General features: G+C 41.6%; 1 protein-coding gene across 2 annotated transcripts in view; it reads right to left on the bottom strand.

Annotated features, from left to right (window-relative positions):
• AQR (aquarius intron-binding spliceosomal factor) overlaps positions 1-19,833 on the bottom strand; it is a 273,023-nt gene that overhangs the window by 144,146 nt on the left and 109,044 nt on the right. For both annotated transcript variants that reach the window (XM_078659545.1, XM_078659546.1), the window contains exons 19-23: positions 17,983-18,152; positions 15,664-15,905; positions 7,619-7,762; positions 5,106-5,175; positions 812-922 (exon numbers count right to left, since the gene is read on the bottom strand). In XM_078659545.1, the coding sequence (XP_078515671.1) occupies positions 812-922; positions 5,106-5,175; positions 7,619-7,762; positions 15,664-15,905; positions 17,983-18,152 (737 nt within the window). The remainder of the gene's footprint in view (positions 1-811; positions 923-5,105; positions 5,176-7,618; positions 7,763-15,663; positions 15,906-17,982; positions 18,153-19,833) is intronic.

The raw sequence follows: 19,833 nt of genomic DNA, 5'->3' as shown, positions 1-19,833 counted from the left end.
GTATGATCCACTAATGGCTGCAAGACTCATCTGGAACCACACAATTACACCTGAGCAAAATCTTCAGCAATCACTTATCTTATCAAGAAGGAAAGTGCCTACAAGTATTCCAAGACCACAGATTTTCAAGACAAAGTAGTCTCAGATTATTCATAATGAGCACGCAACAAAATGTGTGCAATGCAATTATATTTCAAATTCTGAGCCCCAACAGATTTGGACAATGTTTCTTGCACCCTATACTGCACACAGGCTAGAAAAGCAAAAAGTATTACAACACGGCACTGAGTCCAGGCTTGTTGTGGTCTAGTAAAATACAAATCATTACTTTTTTCTACTTTTCTGCTAGTGTCAGTTTTATAGGCAACAGACACTTTGCTTTTCCTCCCATATGGCATAAAATGGAAACAGTCATGCGTTCAGGCCCAACTTGGGTTAACGGACTTGAGTGCTATCGTTGCCACAAGGTTAGTACGTAATATTGGTTATAATCGATAGTTAAAAAGCTTGGGATAAGCATTATTAAGAGTATAAGTACAATTTTTTTTTTAAAGGTTTGAGAACAACAACAGAGGGTTCTCAAAGCAAGCACTATAGTCACCGGGTAATTAGTAGATATTTAATTGCACTAAGCTTCAATCCTCCCTCGCAATGTAATTGCAGTGAGCTTTCTGACACACCTTAGCTGTGGCTAACACAAAATATGACGCAAAAGTGAGGTATGCTCTCTCAACGGGTAGGCTACTGAGACCCTCCGAAGAGGTGCAAAGAAATGGTGGTTTTTAGCCTTTTCCAGATGTGAAATGGTTACCTGGTTAGAGTGAGTAACAATTAGAGTGCGTTGTTCTGGGAAGTTGTGGTAGAGATTAGAAATGATCTGCACAGCAACATCTGTTTTCCCTGTTCCTGGAGGTCCTACTACCTACACACACACACACAAAGAGGAGAAATCAGGATCTATGTCAAATTTTGCACATAAAAACAATTTGCATTTGTAGTAGGTGTTTTCAGCAGGAATGACTACAATAACAAAATCTTCGTTTCAAAGATGTATCAGATGTTTAAGAATATCAAACACATTAAATTACCTCAAAAAGGAGCATAGGTGTGGCAGATCCTTCATCAAAGATTACTGTTACATGAAAGGCATGTCTCGAAACCATTATTAGCGTCACAGTAAGAAGAACAATCAGCCATTTTAAAAGCAAGATCTACAGCTGCCAGGCTCCAAGGTGGCATTACCTGATGCTCTATCAGTGTTGCATTCTCTGAAGATGCATCTAATGTCAGAGTTGTGCAGTTTTAATACTCGCACTGATCTATCAATGTATTTTAATATCATGCTGTGTATCACTGCAGGTGCTATCCAAAGAGTGACAACCTTACTTCAATGCAAATATGATTTAATACCATTGTCACTTAAATATCATTCCACAGCCAAATCCAATGTGCAACTTCCCCAGATCCTGAAATAAGGCAATTTGACAACGTACAAAAGGTCAACTCCACTCCTGAACATCTAAGCTGTTACATATAGGGCCTCGTTAGTTCTGGCATTCAAGGATGGTACCTATAACTGAAAAACACAAACAATATATATCAATATATATATATATATATATATATATATATATATATATATATATATATATATAACACAAGGTGCCTGTTTTAGAGGTGAGCCCACAACAGGTCAATAATTCGCCAACTTTGTTTATTGTAGGAAGCAGTGCGGGCACAGTCACACGATCATCAGTCCATGCTACTTACCAGTATGCATCTACTCTTGGCATGTAGAGCTGCAGAGTTGCACACTATGCATAGATTGCCACCTAGTGTTGGGCCTGGATGTTTGCAGTTTGTTTTGTTGCAGAAAAGTCTTTGGAAGTCACGGGATAGGTGACTCCTCCTTTGGATGATACTGCGCATGGTCATCGGCTCCATCCCCAGATTGTTTTTCTCCGCCACCGAGCTCGGATGTGTTTCCAGCGCTCCGTGTTGAAACCGAATTCCTTCGGCGCGCAATCCTCACCAACTTTCAGAAAATACGTTTCGATCGCTTTTCCACCCGACGCTATTCTTCAACGTCAAATACTTCGACTCCCGTCATCGTCGACGGCCTTCGGGCCTAACTAGGCCTCAACTCCAGCTCATGGAAAGGACACCAAACCATCGGCACCGAAACCGACAACTCCTTCGGCACCGAAACCCAGGTCTGAACCAAGCAAAGCGTTGGATTCCAAAAAACCACCGGAACCAAAAAAAACACCGGATCCAAAGAAACAATCGGATCCAATAACAACACCCGACCCGAAAAAACCTTCGGACCCGAAAAAACATTTGGAGCCGAAAAAGACTCCTGCTTCCCCGACAAAGGACATTGTCAAAAAACCAAAGCAAGCCGCTTCGGTGCCGAAACCTTCTCCAGCACCAAAAGATCGGCCTCTGGCATAAATATACTTATTTAAACTTTTTAAACTCCATGTGAACTTTAAACCAAGAACATGACATTAGAAGCAACCTAAATAACGAAGTGTCGGTAAATGAGAAAACAGACTGAGTATCTAAATTGTATTTTCTTTATGTCCATGCCTCACTTGAACAATGTGTAGACGTAACAACAAGGGTAAATATATAAAGGGTTAAAAAATGTCCTCAACCTATCATGTGATCAAGCCCTGGGATCAGGCTGAAACACGTTGTGGCGGTGGTGCGGGCTAAATAAACAGCTTGAAGCACACTATCCTGGGTCTGCATCTGTTCTTGTTGGCAGTGAACATTGGAACGGAGTGCTGGATATAATATCAGACGGCTTTGCTGATATCTGCAGACTCCTCCTTCAAACAGGGCCGAGCGGCAAGGAGCCTACTTCCAGGTTTCCTGGCAGAGCTACGGTTAAACAAATCCCGTTGGGAGAAGCCGCGGCAGCCCCCAAGCAACAGGATCTTCATACCAGAGCGGAACAGGCGAAAGCGGATATCGGGTTGGAGGACTTGGGATCCGTTGTGACTGTGAGCGAGGTAGGAGGACTGTGGTATATTTGGGAAAGGAGTTACCCGGGCGGGCTGAGATAGGACGGGAGTGCCTATACCTAAAGCCACGGGTTAGTGCATTGACAACATTAAGCCCACGAACATTTTTTGCACCATGACCGCCGACAGGCTCAGGAGCCGCGAAGAAGTGGTAGTGGATATGTTTGACAACAGGCCAAGTGGAATGGTGGTGGAAGGCACACAGGCTAATGCAATTTCGCAGGAGAACTTTGGCGCCAGGGAACATTTAAAAAGATTGGAAAAATTGATGTGGGCAGAGCAAGCAAAGTGGTGGGAAAATAAATCTTTAACTCGCTATTTGGAGGTGGGCAGGATCCCTAGGGGCCTCAGGATTATGCTGGCCCCAAGTTATGAAAATCCTGACCCTGCCATGCTGACAGATTGGGCCAATTGTAACTTGGATTCCTCACGCAGATTGGTTCAAATCCTAGTAAAGTATTCTATAAGTGACCAGGAGAAATTGCAAAAACAGATTGATGAAACAGAAACCATGATTGAGAAGTTGAGAGAGGGGACTGAAGTGAAAAAATACAGGGAAGAGATGATGGTACGACTACATAGGGACGAGGAAATTATCGAAAAGAGAAAAATCTTTAAATTTCAAAGAGACAAAATTGACTATGAGCAAGGACGTGTTTTCACGTTTGCAAAAAGGTTTGATGCAGTCAAAGCTGCTAATATTACAAAAAATGCAGCAGAAACAAACAATAAGTCCCGTGATAACGCAGTCGCATCTACATCAGGTTCAGCCACAGATATCAGTTCTGCCATAGATAGTGAGTCAGAAGGAGAGCAACAAAGATTAACAAGTAGATTGGGGTTTTAAAAGCCATCCTTAGGTCAAGAATTGAACTACATGAGGCAAGACAGAAAACAAACATTAAGACCTCGTGTGCAAGTAGTAAAGCCCCCAGCAGAAGGACCCAGAAGCTGCGGGCCTGGTGCCGATGTAGGTGGAAACAGCAAGGCCTACAACAACAAAAAAATCAAATCGAAGATGGAGACGCAGATAAATACCGATGCAGAATTAACAGACGCTAAATCAGTGGTGAACCTAACAGACATGAATCTCAATGAGGAGGAAAGTAGAATTTTAAGTCTGGGCCTGTCTTACAGCCCCAAAACCAGATTCAATTATGCTGAAACCAGAATAGACATGTTCAAATGCATACGTAAACTTAAGCTACGCAAACATTTCACCGTGCAGGGGGGCCATGGCCGTAATACCACAGAGGTACAGGGATCTGATATCGCTGAGAGTCCATCTATTTTGACGGCCGGAGATGCAGGCCTATTGATTGACCTGGTAGAATTACAAATGGAACACGAGGGAGTCGATCAAGATGCATCTTTAGGGTGCCTTGCAGAGGGGACAGCATACACGCCATTTAAAGCTAAATCAACGTTTTGTCCTCTAATGCTTAAGGATAATCTTGATATGCTAAATGACAAAGTGACTATGGAACTTAAAAAACTGCACACGTCTATATCGTACAAGAAGAAGAAATACAGTGAACAAGATAACAAATATTTTCAACTGGTTCAAAAACTGAGAGAGAACAAAAACATCATCATAAGACAATCTGACAAGGTGGGCAACGTGGTCCTGTGGCCACGGTCTCTTTACATGGAGGAAGCCTTAATGCATTCAAACAACAGAGACTGTTACAAAAGAAGTACAATGTCTACTGTCAAGGGCACATGGAATGACTGTCAGGGCATATTATTGGCTTGGAAATCATCAGGACTGATCACAAAAGATGAATTTAAATATTTAAAGGTGGATTATCCTATTCTGCCAGTGATACATTTAATTCCAAAAGTCCACAAAAATATTCTCAAACCACCAGGATGGCCCATTATATCGGCCAGAGGTAGTACCCATGCAATGAAGAACAGTCCTTCAGCTTTAACTGCGGCCTCTACCTTTATCCGATTAAACTCATCATGTCCATCGGAAAGCAAATACCGAATTGCATCTATTTCTTCTTTGTCACCTACTTTATCAAAAGCTAAATCTAAGGTTAACTGGTGGTGGAAGTCCACACTCACCATGGTAAGTCCAGGCTGCATGCCAGCTCGGATTGCCTCAGTCTGGGTGGGGGTAAATGGAATGGTGTTCCTGGAAAGAAAAAACATGTTTAAAAACACAATGCTAGATTAGACAGGAGGCCAATAGTAGCACGAGGGATCATGGAGCTAAAGTTGGTGAAACTGGCACATTGACAACTGTGAAAAGTGAAGTCCTTTATTTGCAGTGCTATGGATGTGAATCTTAGCCTTCCTGAACTGAACGGAGCATTACGAACAACTAACTCTCCACTGGTATTGTTCGTAAAAGTTGCAACACCACTAATAAAATAAATAAATCCCAACATCATACCAAAGAAATAAGCCAGTGCCTGCATCCCAAAGATGCTCCACACTCGTCCTCCACTATGGTATCTTCTTTGATGTTCATACACAATACAATATCTCCATCTACAAGATAGGATCCCAGGCCACAATTAAATCTTTCCATTTCATAACGAAAACTACCCCATTGATGAAGCATTTTCTTTCTTTATTTTTTTTAAAGAGAACCAAGAAGAATTTAGCTGAAAAGCCCATTTTAACAAGGTTTCAAAAAATGAAACGTACATGAGAACGATAACTGCTGCTTTACAGGATCTAGAGGCTTTGCTTCCCCAGAATTAATAAGCAATACTAGATAGGACAGGTCCTTTTTCCACTCTGTACAGAAAGAATCCCTTAGGTAAGCTGTCCATTATTTTGTTTACGATATATTTATGTGGATGTGTATGATCTACGCCAGTAAATGGCAAAAGAATAAAGGTCAGAAAGAAAACTCCTACTCTGAAAAATAAAATAACCTTCTATCTGAGGGACCATTTTCTTTGCATCAAAAGGAGCATAAAAGGCTACAAAACTGGATGGAACCCAAACGGACACCCCGTAGGGTCTTGCAAGAAACAGTCATCACCAGCATTTAATGTCAAGAACCTCACCAGCAACTAGATCAGCCGTGAGGCACCCTCTGAAAAAGAGGTTCCTCCCACAACTCGGAATTTGCTGCTCATGGACACGGAGAAATGATTCACCATCATTATAGCGCCACTACATCACAATTTCAGATTCAAAATCCAGTTCCTCAACATCTAAGGTGAAGCCTTCACAAAAGCTCCACAACCTAAGCAAATAGGGACCGGCCTATGAAGACAAATCTCGCCACTGCAATGGACACCATAGTAGGTATAGACTGAGGACAGGTGACATTTAATTTCAAATGAAAGAACAGATCGGAGCAGTTTCAGACTGAGGAGCACACGCCCTCAGTGACAAAAATCCATTCAATTTAGATTTCCAGACTAGTGATGAAATTATAACCTTTCATATTGGTACTGAAAGGGGCAGAAGGAATCGTAACATGATCACTTTGATACCCACCTGCCCTCAATCCATACCCTTGCATTCCATTCTCACTCTCTTGACTGAGCTCTACGACAGCTTTTCATCACACAGTGTTCTATCACACTCCTAAAGGACTGCGGATAACATCTCTTCTGCTGCTGTCCTAGGGGTGCACCTCTAATCAATGTCTCAGGTATACTCAACAACGTATAGCAAGATCAGGTTTATGAACTATGAAATGTACAAGTCTTCCCCAGCCTAACAGTTCAAGTCTCCGCACCTGTGCGTATATTCTATAGCATTCCGATAAACAATGTTCACAACACCAAGCGTTAACATCTTGTTGTTATCAACTATGGTAACTCCTTTCATTGCAAAAGCATGCAATGGATTCTTATCTGCTGCTCCCATGAGCATAGTTAAAAGTTAATTTTTTTTGTACAGTCTATTCACAGCTTGGATGAACTGGGCTTCGATATTACTGGACTACATTGTCCCGTTAGTCTGCACTACTTTTTCCTCTTAGATCTTTAAAAAAGGCAATGTTACCTTTTTAAGCCGGTTTGGTTAATGAATTTTCCAGACCTTATAATGGTTTCCTGTTTCTCAATCTTGGACAAAGAACGATATTCTAACGTTTATACAGTCAATGAAGAGACCTCTAATGGAAAACTAATACAAGTTTATAACCTTTGCTAGGCGTCCAACATATCTGGTTGCAAAGAATCTGCTGAGCGACCTCCAGTCTTAGTTGTGCAAAATGAGGCAGAACAGAACCCACCGTCCTAAACATCTAAGACCTAGCCTGGTTCACTTCTTTTTCAACACGTTTCACTGGACAGATGTTACTTGGAAAAACACAAGCGTTTGTCTCCTTATATGAGTTGTCCTTATACAAGCAAAACAAACAAAAAAAAAGCATTTGTGTAGCTCATCTAACACACCTTGTAAAATAAGGTAACTCACTACCAAAGTACTTTGTGAAAGTCTTACATAATATTTGTAAACTAGAAATTGTTATCTTTCGACAAATAGCCATTTGTTCAAAGAATGTTTACAAAGTACATTGGTTTAATTTACACAACGAAGCTATCAACGGTTTTCTCCACATAAACATTGTTTCTTAGTTGTATCTACATCTAGCGCAGTCATACCGTTTTGGCTGATTGTAGGGGTATGGACCTCGATTTGGGATGACATGTGGTTCTACAAGGAGTATGCCAACTTCATCACTGCTTCCTTCTTCTTCTTCTTCCTTCCGTTTCTTCCCTTTCCCAGTCCTGACTGGGAAAGTTATCCTACAGAACAAAATAAACAAGTAGATTCCATTCGTAATTTCAAAATATTCATCTGAAGGTGTGATTAATCAGCAAAATATATCTAAACATATTATAATTGCACAGCTTGCTGTTAAATATTTATTTGATTATTGGGTCACTTTTACCTGGCATCCATTCTACTTTGAAAAGCTTCGAGCATTACTCCAGAAAAGCAAGACTGCGTGTTACCAAAGACAGCAGTGCAGCCACAAAGCTATGGCGCTCAAACACAGAAAAAGAAAAAGAAGCCCTCCCCAGTACTGAAGTAAGTAGAGTTAAGTGGATGGGTGGGAACTTTAAACAGGTAAGGATCGTCCACTTGAGAACTGGTACAGCAATTTTATGTCAATGTTTTGTTGAAAGTATTTAGATAATTTTCACCAAAGTTTTATGGTGCTGACAGAAGGCCAGAACACCCATATCAACTGATAGAGGAATAGTTGGTGTACAATCTGGATCTAAGGATTTCTGGATTGTCAGTAGACTGTGGCTCTGCGCAAAGATGCGGATGAAGAGTATTCCAAAAATTTGCTGCTGCATTTGAAAAAGGCATGCCATCCATTCTCCATTCTTCCAGTCCCGCTAACTGGTATAAATGATCTGATTTCAAAGATATTGCAGGCAAGTACCAAGTAAATTTAAATTTAGAAAGGAAAGCAGGAAGGCAGAGGACCACTAATGAATGACTTTTTGCACAATTGTTATAACTTAAAATGTTACTCATTGTCAGCTAAAGTGAGAAACAGGATTACGTTTTAAGCTAAAAAGCACCCTTCCCTTATGTTCTTATGTAACTGAAAGTAAGTGAAGACTCCATTGTCATGCAGAGAGTTATAAGCAGTGATTAGAGGAATGTGTAATTAAAGCCAATAATATTAAGAGTACCTTCAAGGAAGAAAATATACTAGAAACCGAAGTTGCCGAACTTTAAGAGACTGCTTCTAAACTAATCCAAATGGGCTATGTTGCATGTGATACTAGCTGACCAACAGAGGACCTCTGTAGAAAGTTGCTGTATGTCCGCAGCACCTCAATCTTAGATGAACCAAGAGGAAATATGCGAACATCCACCATTTTACTGCTGCCAAATGTGTCCTGAGGTGTTATGAAGTCAGTAGGTATACATCAGGTCCACTAGACCACGTACCTGCAGCTTAGATGCCCAAATAGGGGCAGTGTGTGTGGAGACTAAGTGCTTGTGTTCTCAGTTTGTCTGGTTACTGGAGAAAAGGCTAGAAGAATCAGGTGGCAACATGCGCATGGCAGTACATATGGAGCTCAACATTTTAAGTAAATGCCATAAACAGTGCTACCTCATAAATTATTTGCAGCTAACAGCAATATAGGAAATGCTGATGTTAGAGAGGCCAAATCAGAGAACACAGTTTATTTTACCTAGTCCCTGCTGCTTAGTGGTCCACAATCTCACCTGCTCGACTGAAATGCAGTCTCCTAAGACACTACTATGCACCTTGACTGTGCATGCCTAGTCAAGCTGCTTGCCGTTTTTGCCTCTTGACCTGGCCCATTGCTGGGCGAACCTCATTAGGGAATGGTCATGGTCACCCTCTTGGTGCAGGCTGTCCTGTCCTTGAGCTCCTGTTTATTTTACTACTTGTTTGCCTTCGGCTTCCTTTCACTTATGAAAAAGGACTAGTTGAATGTATGTGACTGCAAGTTTAATATATTCACAAATATTTATTCAATTAGCATAATTAATGGTGTCCCTCTGCGAAAGGTAAAACAGCACCCTATTAAAACCACATTCTCTTTATCTCATTTCTGATAATCAGCAGGTGAATAGCTTTACTCGTAAAGTTTGTAAAGATGACGTCATTGAAACCACTGTGTCTGAACCCCATCTTTCAGGCACCAGATAACAGGCTCCCAATTTAAAAAATGTTCACACATCACAAAAATATAGCTGTTAATTTAATCATTTGCCATTCATCTCATGTGTGGCAAGGAAAGACATGTTTCCTTTTTTACATATTTATTGACAATGCATGCTCCTTTAACTAGAATAATTTAGGTGAATATTTTTATCCTACACAGCATTTGGACATGTAACATTTGTTTTGTCTAATATATGTATTAGAAGTTTGCAGTAAGACATACTTTTGTAAACGTTGTGCTTACGAATAATATGCATTGTTCAGGAGAAGCACAAACAGACTTATTAATAAAGCACGTATTTTTCCCAGATGACTTTTGTGTTATATTTGATGCTATAAACTGGGTATTGCTTGTTGCTAACAATTCACATCTTGAAACTTAAAAAATTTACTTATAGGAGGAAAAGAAAAATATGGGATAAAGTATCACCTACCATACATTATAAACCCATTTCAAGTCACCAAGGAGTTCATTGGCCAAATAAAGGAACAAGGCCAAATGCTGAGTGCAGGAAGCTGGCTTTTTTGTAGTGTACCAAAATGAGATACACTATGTAGAAAGTCCAGACGACCCTTATTGGCTTACAGGATTTAAATTAATAATCACAAATGCTCTCTTCGGTAGTAGTGTCAGCGAGCAGTTTAGGCTTTTCAGAGTGTAGTGTTAAGCATTTATTGTACACACAGAATCAATGAGACACGCACTCAAGAAGAAACTCGAGCCAAATTTAGAAAATCAATATTTATATACAATTATAGACACCAAGATTATTGGAATCCGGTAAGTACTTAAATTGTTATAAAATTTCATTGTAAGAACAGTAGAAAATTACAGGTGTCAGATTTGAAGCATGAACCTCGAACTCGGTAATGTTATCCGATGGGTGAAACATACACTATATAGGTACACTTCCAGACTTAGAGGACTGCTCTTCTGGACTTAAGGTGAGTAGGGGCCAAGGTCCAATAAAGGACCAAGAGTTCAAGTTAACCTGCCCTGGGGTGTCCGAGTGCACAAGTGTTTGACGAGGCGGCAGCCTCGAGCGCTACTCGTTAAAGTCAATGGGAAAATAACCTGTAAGAAGACAGATGCAAGGGGGGCTGGGAGACCAGTCTGGCGGCACTTAAGGGGGCTCAGCTCAGGGAGGGCTCGGCTCTTGAGGGCCCAGGAGCACAAATACCTCTTGCTGGGGCGCAGCTTCCTCAGTGGGCCTGGGGGGGTAGACAGAACAGTGTACCGGGCGGCTGCAGACGGGGCCTACTGGTGCAGGGGAGTGGCTCCTTCAGTCCAAGCGGGTGTTGCTGGGTCGAGGAAGTGCTGGGCTCACCTCCAAGAGTTTGCGGAGGCTGTTCTGCTTCTTGACAAGTTGGTGTCAGTGACTATCAGAAGAGAAGCAAAAAGGCAGGGTTTTGTGCCAAATTTGATGCGAGTCTATAGTTTTCATATCTTCGGCTCTTCTTTGTCCTTCTTCTTTCAGGCAGACAAATCTGAGTTTCAGGTGTCGGGGGCCCCCTAAATACTAAATTTAAGAGCGTTAAGGGTAGTAGCAAATGGGCTACTTACCTCTAGGGTCACTACACCCGCTATATTACCACTTCCTGTGGGGAGTGGGCATAACCCTGTCCCAGAGTTCCTAGTTCCACAAAAAAACTAGATGGTGGGACCCTTCTTTAGTGGAGCACATCAGGTAGCTCAACTGGGGAGTTTGAGTAGCCTGGTGGAGCAACACGTCTACTGCATAGCTAATTTCCCGCCTGTCCATGTGCCAAATGAGCCTCATGGCAAGGGGTGTCATCTCCCAGGACTGAGGGAAGTCAAAGTTGCATATCAAAGGTGGCAAGGGCTTTGAAGCCCTTGGCCTTGATGTGCTAAATCACTAGCCAACTTGCTGGCGGAGGTATAAACATCCTCCTCCTGAGCGGGCATGGTTTCTGGCCTCAGATAGCGTGGGTTCTCACCTGCAAGGGGTCCGAAACCTGTCTATGTTGGCCGGCTAGACTATACCAGTCAGCCAGCACAATGGATACTGGTATGTTTTACAGAGGGCACCTCTAAGGTGCCTCTGGGTGCATGTCATAATCAATCTAGTACTGAAAACAGTACAGGTTGTTTATGTCAAGCTGTTTGATCCCAAACACCATGGGTTTCAGTAAAGCCATCATGTAGCTGGGAGAACTTGTAATGACCAGTGCCTATGACATATAGTTAAGATGGCTTCCCTGTTCACTTGTACCATCTAGTAATTGAACTAGACAGCATAGGGGCATAGCTGCTCATGCAGCTATGCACTCACAAATCATAGAATGCACATTGCCTTAGGGCTAAAAGGCCTGCTGTAGGGGCAACTTACATATATCACATGCAGTGACTTTGGCATGGCATACAGTGAGTGTGCTACGTCGTGTTTTCAGTCATGGTTTGCACCATGACACGCAGCCTGCAATTTGGATGTGGTGTCCCTAAGGGTGACATAATACATGTTGCAGCCCTTAGGGCATTCTTTAGTACCCATGCCCAGGGGAACCGCTTACTAGGGACTTACAGGGTTGGTAAAGTGTGAGCCAATTGAGGTAAAATTAAACCATTTTAGCTTGTTTTTAGGGAAATAGCACTGCGGCCTGGTTAGCAGCAACCCAGTGCAATCAGTTGAAAAACATCGGTACCAGTGGCAAAAAATGATAAAAAGGGGCACTTTCCTACACCGAGTTCTTTTGGAAGGTTATGGACCTACAAGGAGACATGCAAAGTATGTTTAACATATCAGAGCATTTAATTCTTTATAATACATTGTCACATCATCATCCTTCCTGCAAACCACTTAATTTCTCTGTGTCTTGCTTCTCCATATAAAGGAGATAGTATATTTGCAATGAAGAATAAAAGTAGAATTAGAGCAAATTTAAGCATATCAAAATGCAGTTAGTCAGTAAATCAAAAAGTACAGTAACTCAAAATGTGTAGAAACATGCAGAGATTGCAACTTTCCTGAAATGACCTATGGCGTGCAAAAACGTAACTTGTTAACATAAATTCCCTTTCTGCTGATCACCGTTCATGTTAGAAAAACAGATGAGATACATCAAAAGTCAGTTCTCATTTTCACTGTTTAAACTTCAGCTGTAATTATGTTCTGTGATCTTTCCATGTCACAATTCAAATATAACTATTTATTACAGTTCATCAGCTACAGCACTTTCTCATTACAGGTGACTAGAGAAATCAGAACTCTACTGTAATAAGGAAATTAGCTTCTGGCTTTCATACAGGCATTGCAAGCTCCTATGTGATATAGGTTTATTAAAAACAAAACATGTGTATTTTCTTTTCCTAGATAATAAAAAAATGGCTCCTCTGCTAAACTGGCTATTAGCAGAATTAAGCAGTACCGTATTATAAAAAGGAATGATAAAGATTAAGTTTGAATTTTAAGTTGTGAATTTAATAGCATCTACTCTTTAAGAGGAACCATTACTTTTGTTGCATTTTACAGAAAACCGTTCTGTAGAAAAAGACTGCATTTAGGACCTAAGCCAAGCTTAGAGGTCTCCCCTTCCTGCATTGACCACACACTTACACCCACCCTGTCTGATTAATCTAGCTATGTCACCCTTGTGTCTGTTTCTCCCTCCCACCAACCGTAGCTAAAGCCCCGCCGCCTCCATGAGACAGTCTACGTTGCCTTTATCCTTGCTTGTTTACGAGTGCCATTGCTATGTGTCTCTTGATTTAGCATGATTCTGGTGAGTAAAGTTTTTTTTTAATTGGCACACTATTTGAGAAAATTTAATTTGATGCACATACAATCGGATCTATGTCTGAATTTCTTGGGAAACTATTATTTTTGAAAACCTGCTCTGTGGGTAAAGATTGGGTCTGTAACCAGGCTATAACCAGCCTGGAGTGTGCAGAAATTGCATACTTGGTGAGCGACCACGAAAAGTGTTTGTTTTTATCCTTGGTTTCTACCATTTATTGATTCAATACTGTACCCATCAAGGAGTTCAGATGGCACAAATATGTGTTCCCCATTACTGTGTAGCAAAATACCTGCCCCCGATCGAGATCTTAATAATGTATTTTCCACATTGTCTGGGCTGGTCTGGTTCACAGAGTTGCTAAAAATGGCATCTTAAGGGTTTCGCTGGGTTTTCCTAATGGAATTTATATCCTTATGTCCAATACCTCAATTTGAAAACAATCGAGAAATATGGCGCTCTTCGCAAGCAGCTTTTATGATAAATATGGATTTGTAAAAAGACGAACGAGTTCCTAATAAAAAATATGACCTGCGGACCCCTTGCAAGCACATCTGGAAGTGGTTACGGAAGCGTGCCCTACTGGTAGATTATCCCTGGGTCGAGCCCAAAATTTATAACCAGAAATGTTTCCTTGCCCACGAGTGACATTTTTACAAGGTCTCACTCGTCATACTTTAGATAATGTTATTCTAAGTTAGCATTTTCCTTGTAGATTGCGTCTGGGCACTTTCTCACGGGCACTCGCCTGGAAGGTGCAAAAAAGAAACCTCCTTGGATGTTCAGCAGCTCATACAAATAAGGAATTACACTTACCAAGGCCTTTGGGAAGCAGATAGCTTGCTACATTGTAAAGTCATATGTTCTTTGCTGAAACAATTTTTAGGAGGAAAGATATACAGTGCCCCTGAAGCTTATAAGTCTAGACAGCACAAAAAAGTTGTAAGAAAAATAAAACAAGCATTTGCAATGAAATAGGACTCGCATTACTGAAGGTTTGAGCGCTTGGCGTTGCATTATTATTTGCAACTCCAATAGCTCAAACTTTTAGTATTGCGAGACCATGTGCATTGCAAATGCTTGTTTTGGATTGGCGTTGGTCTGTTGTCTATTCAGTGTCATGTTCAGGCGTAGACCAGACCCTCCGATGGTAAGACTGCTTGTAAGTCAAAAGAACAACAACAACCCAGTGACATTTTCAGAGGCTGCAAGGCACAGTTTTGTACAAAGCGCCATAAAACCACAACAATCTACATGGTTTTTCTAGTCTGTAATTCTACAGCTTCCACACAGCATGATCATAAAGAGACCTGCAATACATACAATTCATCAAGTCACAAATAGCAGCAGACACTCTTCACAGACATAAGAACCAAGGAAACACTGAGGCAAATCATAATTGTGCCATATTCAATCTCTATCAGACATGATGCTTTCAACTCAAGATTAACAATCTGAACCCTAGAGCATCCCTCTCTATTTCTAAAGGGCAATCTAAGTAGACTTGTGAAAATTGCGTTACTATTAGCCAAAAGGAGGGTGGCTATGGTATGGGACAGCAAATTTAGCCCTACATCAGAGCTGTGGTTAAAAGACATGGTATATTGTCGTGACACCTTAACGCTATATTGTTGAGGAGCTCCCGGCCACCGCCAGGCCAAAGACATTTGGGAACCCCTGCTGCAATATCTACGTACGAAAGAGCACAACACACTGACTGGCTCTGTTTCATCAGACTGATGCACTACAACTGTCCAATGTATGACATGTATCGCACCTTCCAGCTGAGCTCGTCGCAAATGTAAACACCACTGTATAAAATGGCCACGGGTTGTTTGTATGTTTAAAATGTACGTTGACATTCAACTGTGTCTATACTATTTGATATTATGTATGTCATTTGTATGATCAACAATATTTGTTTAAAAAAAAAAAAGAGCATCCCTCTCTGCAACCATTTGCATATATCGTTTTACCTTTGATGTCCATGTAATAGAAACTGCAATGAGCTAAACCGGTCTGCAGACCGGCTCTAAAAAGGAAACACTTTGAAAGCTGCCATGTGCATCAAAAGAAGCAGGTTGAGGAGTATTAATGAGGCACTTTTGAAAGGACTGAGGGAAATAAATCAGAAAATCAGTAATTGAAATTAGCAAAATATGAAGCATGGTTAAAAATGTCAATACAAATATTTTTTTTCCAAATCAGATTTTAAATCATTGGCTTTACCTGAAGGGTGGCTTCTGGAGAGCTGGATCATCCACAGTTACTTTGATTGTCCAGCCTGGGAAGGAAGCTTTAAGGTGGTCTATATTCAAGAAAGTGTCATTGAAATCCAGGCTGCTAATCTGATTGGGCATCTTGGAGTAGTGTGCGCTGCCTGGGTCACCGTAGCCGAGAATGATGTCATGGAGCCAGTCCGGCACCACACAGTCGGTGTTCATTAGATTGCGAATAGTTTCAAGCACAGCCTGCAAGGAAGACAGTCAGCAAATTACTTTCACTTTGAAAGGGTAGCTAGCAATATTTTAAGCTAGAAAGTGTCATTTCTCTTGTCTTTTATAATTGCTAGGTTTACTGCAATCTACAAGTATATTCTCCATCATCTTCCAAGGGGAGACCTCTACATTAAATTAGCAGTGTCAAACATATTGCCTAGAGTGGATTTTTAGTTGGCTAATACAAGATAGGATTACATCTAATAACCAAACACTGGAATGATTTCAACATGAAATAATTTTGAAAATGTGAAAAGATGTATAGAACCAACGACACTGGTTAGAATTGGTACAGAGGAATTCATTAAAAAAAGCCAAAATAAACATTTCCCTGTTTTGTTTAAGTAGTTCCCCCTTTTAAAGATGGCTTTGGAATATGACTGGGAGAATGGATGCGACACAATGACATTACACATCACATACAAACATTTATGCAACATGAGGGGGCAGGTACTGGCCACAACGCATAAAGGCAACAAAATTCTTTACGTCCACAAATCACTGGTCCCTTTCCCTCTACGGTTCAGCTGGACCAGTGATTTGTGGACATCAAGATTAGTTCTGGAAGGGGCGAGAATGGATACATATAGGATGTGCTATGTGAGTGAATGGCTTGTTTGAGAATGATGCATAGGTCACATTAAAAAGTCTCGGATTACATTTTATGTTCTGAATCAAACCAATCAAAACACTGGTTACAGCCACACAGGGCCAAGACTGGCGAGTACTTGATGTTGACGCTATAGACAATGCGTCCCTTGGTAGTAGGCTCTGTATGGTGATTGTGCAGTGACCACGGGTGCACTCACATGTTTAAAGTCAAATACATGAAAAGGATGATATAAGTATGCGTCCCATTGCCCCATGACATAAACCTGACACTACTATCCAATGTTAAACGTGCCAAATCTTTAACAGGTCAGTAGACCAGGCAAGCTGTACCCCTTTACTCTCTTTCTCCTTCAGGGATAACAAGGGAACCATTTTTCTCCGTCCAAGCAAATGCACCAGACTGAATAAGCTTTCACTGAAGGCAGGAACATGTTGACGAAACAGGCTGGGGGTCTGCAATGAACAGCCATTCTTGCACACATATTTTAATCATGCTAGGGAGAGAATATTAAAAATAAATTAAGGTATCTTCCAATCCCAGAGACTTTTTTAATGTGATCCTCCTCTTTGAGTATAGGCACATTGTCTCTTCCTCAAAAAGAGCTTGAGTGGAAGGCATGTGTGAAACTAGATGCTACCACAGTGAGTAGGGGCTCAGAAAAAGAATGTTGCTTCAGTAAGTGGGGGCCAATAGCCTTTTTAGAGAAGACCCTTAATACTGGGTTATCCATCCTGTGGGTTGTGGGGTTGCCAGAGAATCAGTTATATTGTGCCAGGTACAACAGTATTAAATATTATCTTGGGAGATATAACCTAACACATTATTGTTATGAATCCTCTCTCTCTCCCTCTAATTGTGTTATATCCAAAAACAAAGGCCAGCAGCATCTTAAAGGTGGTCACATATGCTGAATTAGCACTATGCAGAAACTGCTATAGTAAAAGACCTGCACCAATGGGTACATGTCATACACCGGTATAAAGGGCTATGTGATGAGCCTTTTAGTCCAGTTTCTATCATGAGAAGGCACTGTGGTACTTTCCAAAAGGTATGTGATCAATTAAGATATGTTGTATAACAAATGAAAGAACGACTTCATCATGGCACAATATGAACTATGACCCTGATGAGGAATAAAAACCCGAAACCGGTCCTAGGATGCTCATTTCCGGTCCAGGGAAGACCAGGCTTGGCAGTTCGGGCTGAACTGTTCCCATGAGGCACAAGGTCAAGACTGATTTGCATATGGCCAGGTCTAAACTGGGATGGCATGGTGAGCGAAAGAATACTGGAAAAAATAACCCAGATCTCTTGACTGGGGCGAATGTTTCGATTTGTTCAGCATTTCCATCCATCAATAGTCTTTTGGCCCATGTGAAGAAGGCGGTACTATATGACAGATGCAGAGATTATAAGAACCAAGACCAGACACCTTACCTTGAAATTGTTCTCCTTTGGTTTCCGCCTCATGATTAGGTTGAATGACTCGTAGACATCCTCAGCACTGTTTTGAATGCTGTTGGTCATATCCTGCTGGTACTGGTTGGGATCAAGGAACACACGATACGTTCGAGAGTCACCTTTCAGCTTTGGTTTGGGTTCAGGGCCTGCACATGTGGGTGAAAAGGCAGATTAGTACAAATCTAGTAACTTTATTTTTATCCTTCATTTAAAATTCTAGCTGAGGAACAGTCACTCCAAGGCATCCAGTAAAAAATCTGAAGACGTAATTTTACATGTAAGCAATATTGACTACATCCTAAAACTGTTGATAACATGACTAAGTTTAACTCCAAGACCTTAAATCTTATTGCCACGTTAAAAAATAGGGAAAAGCCAAATATAACTGCGGTCCTTGGTTTGTCTCATTTAAAGTAAACACAACATTTTAAAATGAGTTCAAATTAATCTGCAACAACACCTACAATCCACCTACACCACCAACAGGTTTCTGAACCCCAGGGGTGAGAGACTACACTCTCAAGATGTCAGGAATAAAACCTGCTCTGGAAAGAGGGTGTTTCACATCCCCTCAAACAGGTTGAACCGAATATTAGCATTCCAAGGCAAGGAGCTTCATAGAGCCCACCACCTTTGGTATGCTTACCTGTCTTCCTCAGAGGTGAGGGGATGCCAACCCCCCGGACCAGGGCCAATTTGGCAACTGGATTGGCAGGAACATGAGTAGTCAGAGAGGCATGTCCACCCTCAGGCTAGTTCCACCCTTAAGGTGGGCTACTGTATGTGGAAACAAAACGTAAAAGTCTGCCATGTTGGCGATGGCAGAATTAGGAACTCTGGGAAATGTTTATGCACACTTCCCACAGGAATTGGTCATACAGGGGGCATAGTGACCCCAGGGGTAAGTAGCCCATTGGCTACTACCCTAAAGTGCCCGAATGCCCCTAAATATAGTATTTAGGGATGCCCGTGGCACCAGGAAATCAGATCCTGCCAACCTGACAGTTGATGAAGAGTCACAACAGCAAGACCAGAGGAGCAGCAGCTGACTTGGCGCCAACCCTGCTGGTCTGCCTGCTGTCCTTGACAACTACACCAAAGGCAACCCACCCTGCAGCTGCTGTACCTCCAAAAGCCTGGAAGGACTGCCAGGACTTCACCCAAGACCCAGGAACTCCTGTAGGGTAGCGGAGCTGCTTCCCTGCAGGCACCCTAAGAGACCTGTGAGGACGCCAGACAGCCAAAACCGACACCAGAAAGCACCACTGCACCTGAGCCGCCTAGCCCGAGTCCAAGTGGGCCAACGGTGCCAGTGTGGTCCCTAGACCCTCCAGAGAAAAAGCCCACCTTGGGCTTGACAACTGTGGACTTCCTGACGCCACTTGCAGCCTCATGCCCCCTCCCCCGTAAGTATATCCGGTGATGAAAGCCCCATACTCACCTTATGTACTGAAGATTGGTCCCGAAAGTCGCTGTAAAGTACCTGTATGCAGTTTATGCATTTCCTCCATAGCAAACATTAGTGCTTCAGAAATTTCACTAAGTGTTGCTTTTTGAAAACAACAAACCTTTTTGCAATATTGTTTTTGGGGAGAAATCTTTTTATTAACAAAAAGAACAAGCTTCAGATACAAGCAAATCCCAGTATACATATACAATTTATGGCGAAGACACAGCAGAACCAAACACCTCAGCACACAAGTACATTTTACCCAGTTCTGCACACTACTAGATTGAATTCTTCTCCTAACTCTCACAGGATAGCCTATACAACACAACAACATTTTTATCCCGAAAAGTACTTACCGAATTTTGAGGAACTTCATG

This window comes from Lissotriton helveticus, chromosome 9 (assembly GCF_964261635.1).
Source record: "Lissotriton helveticus chromosome 9, aLisHel1.1, whole genome shotgun sequence".
NCBI classification, from domain to species: Eukaryota; Metazoa; Chordata; class Amphibia; order Caudata; family Salamandridae; genus Lissotriton; species Lissotriton helveticus.
The sequence above is the reverse complement of the archived record's forward strand: the minus strand, read 5'-3'. Positions and strand labels throughout refer to the sequence as shown.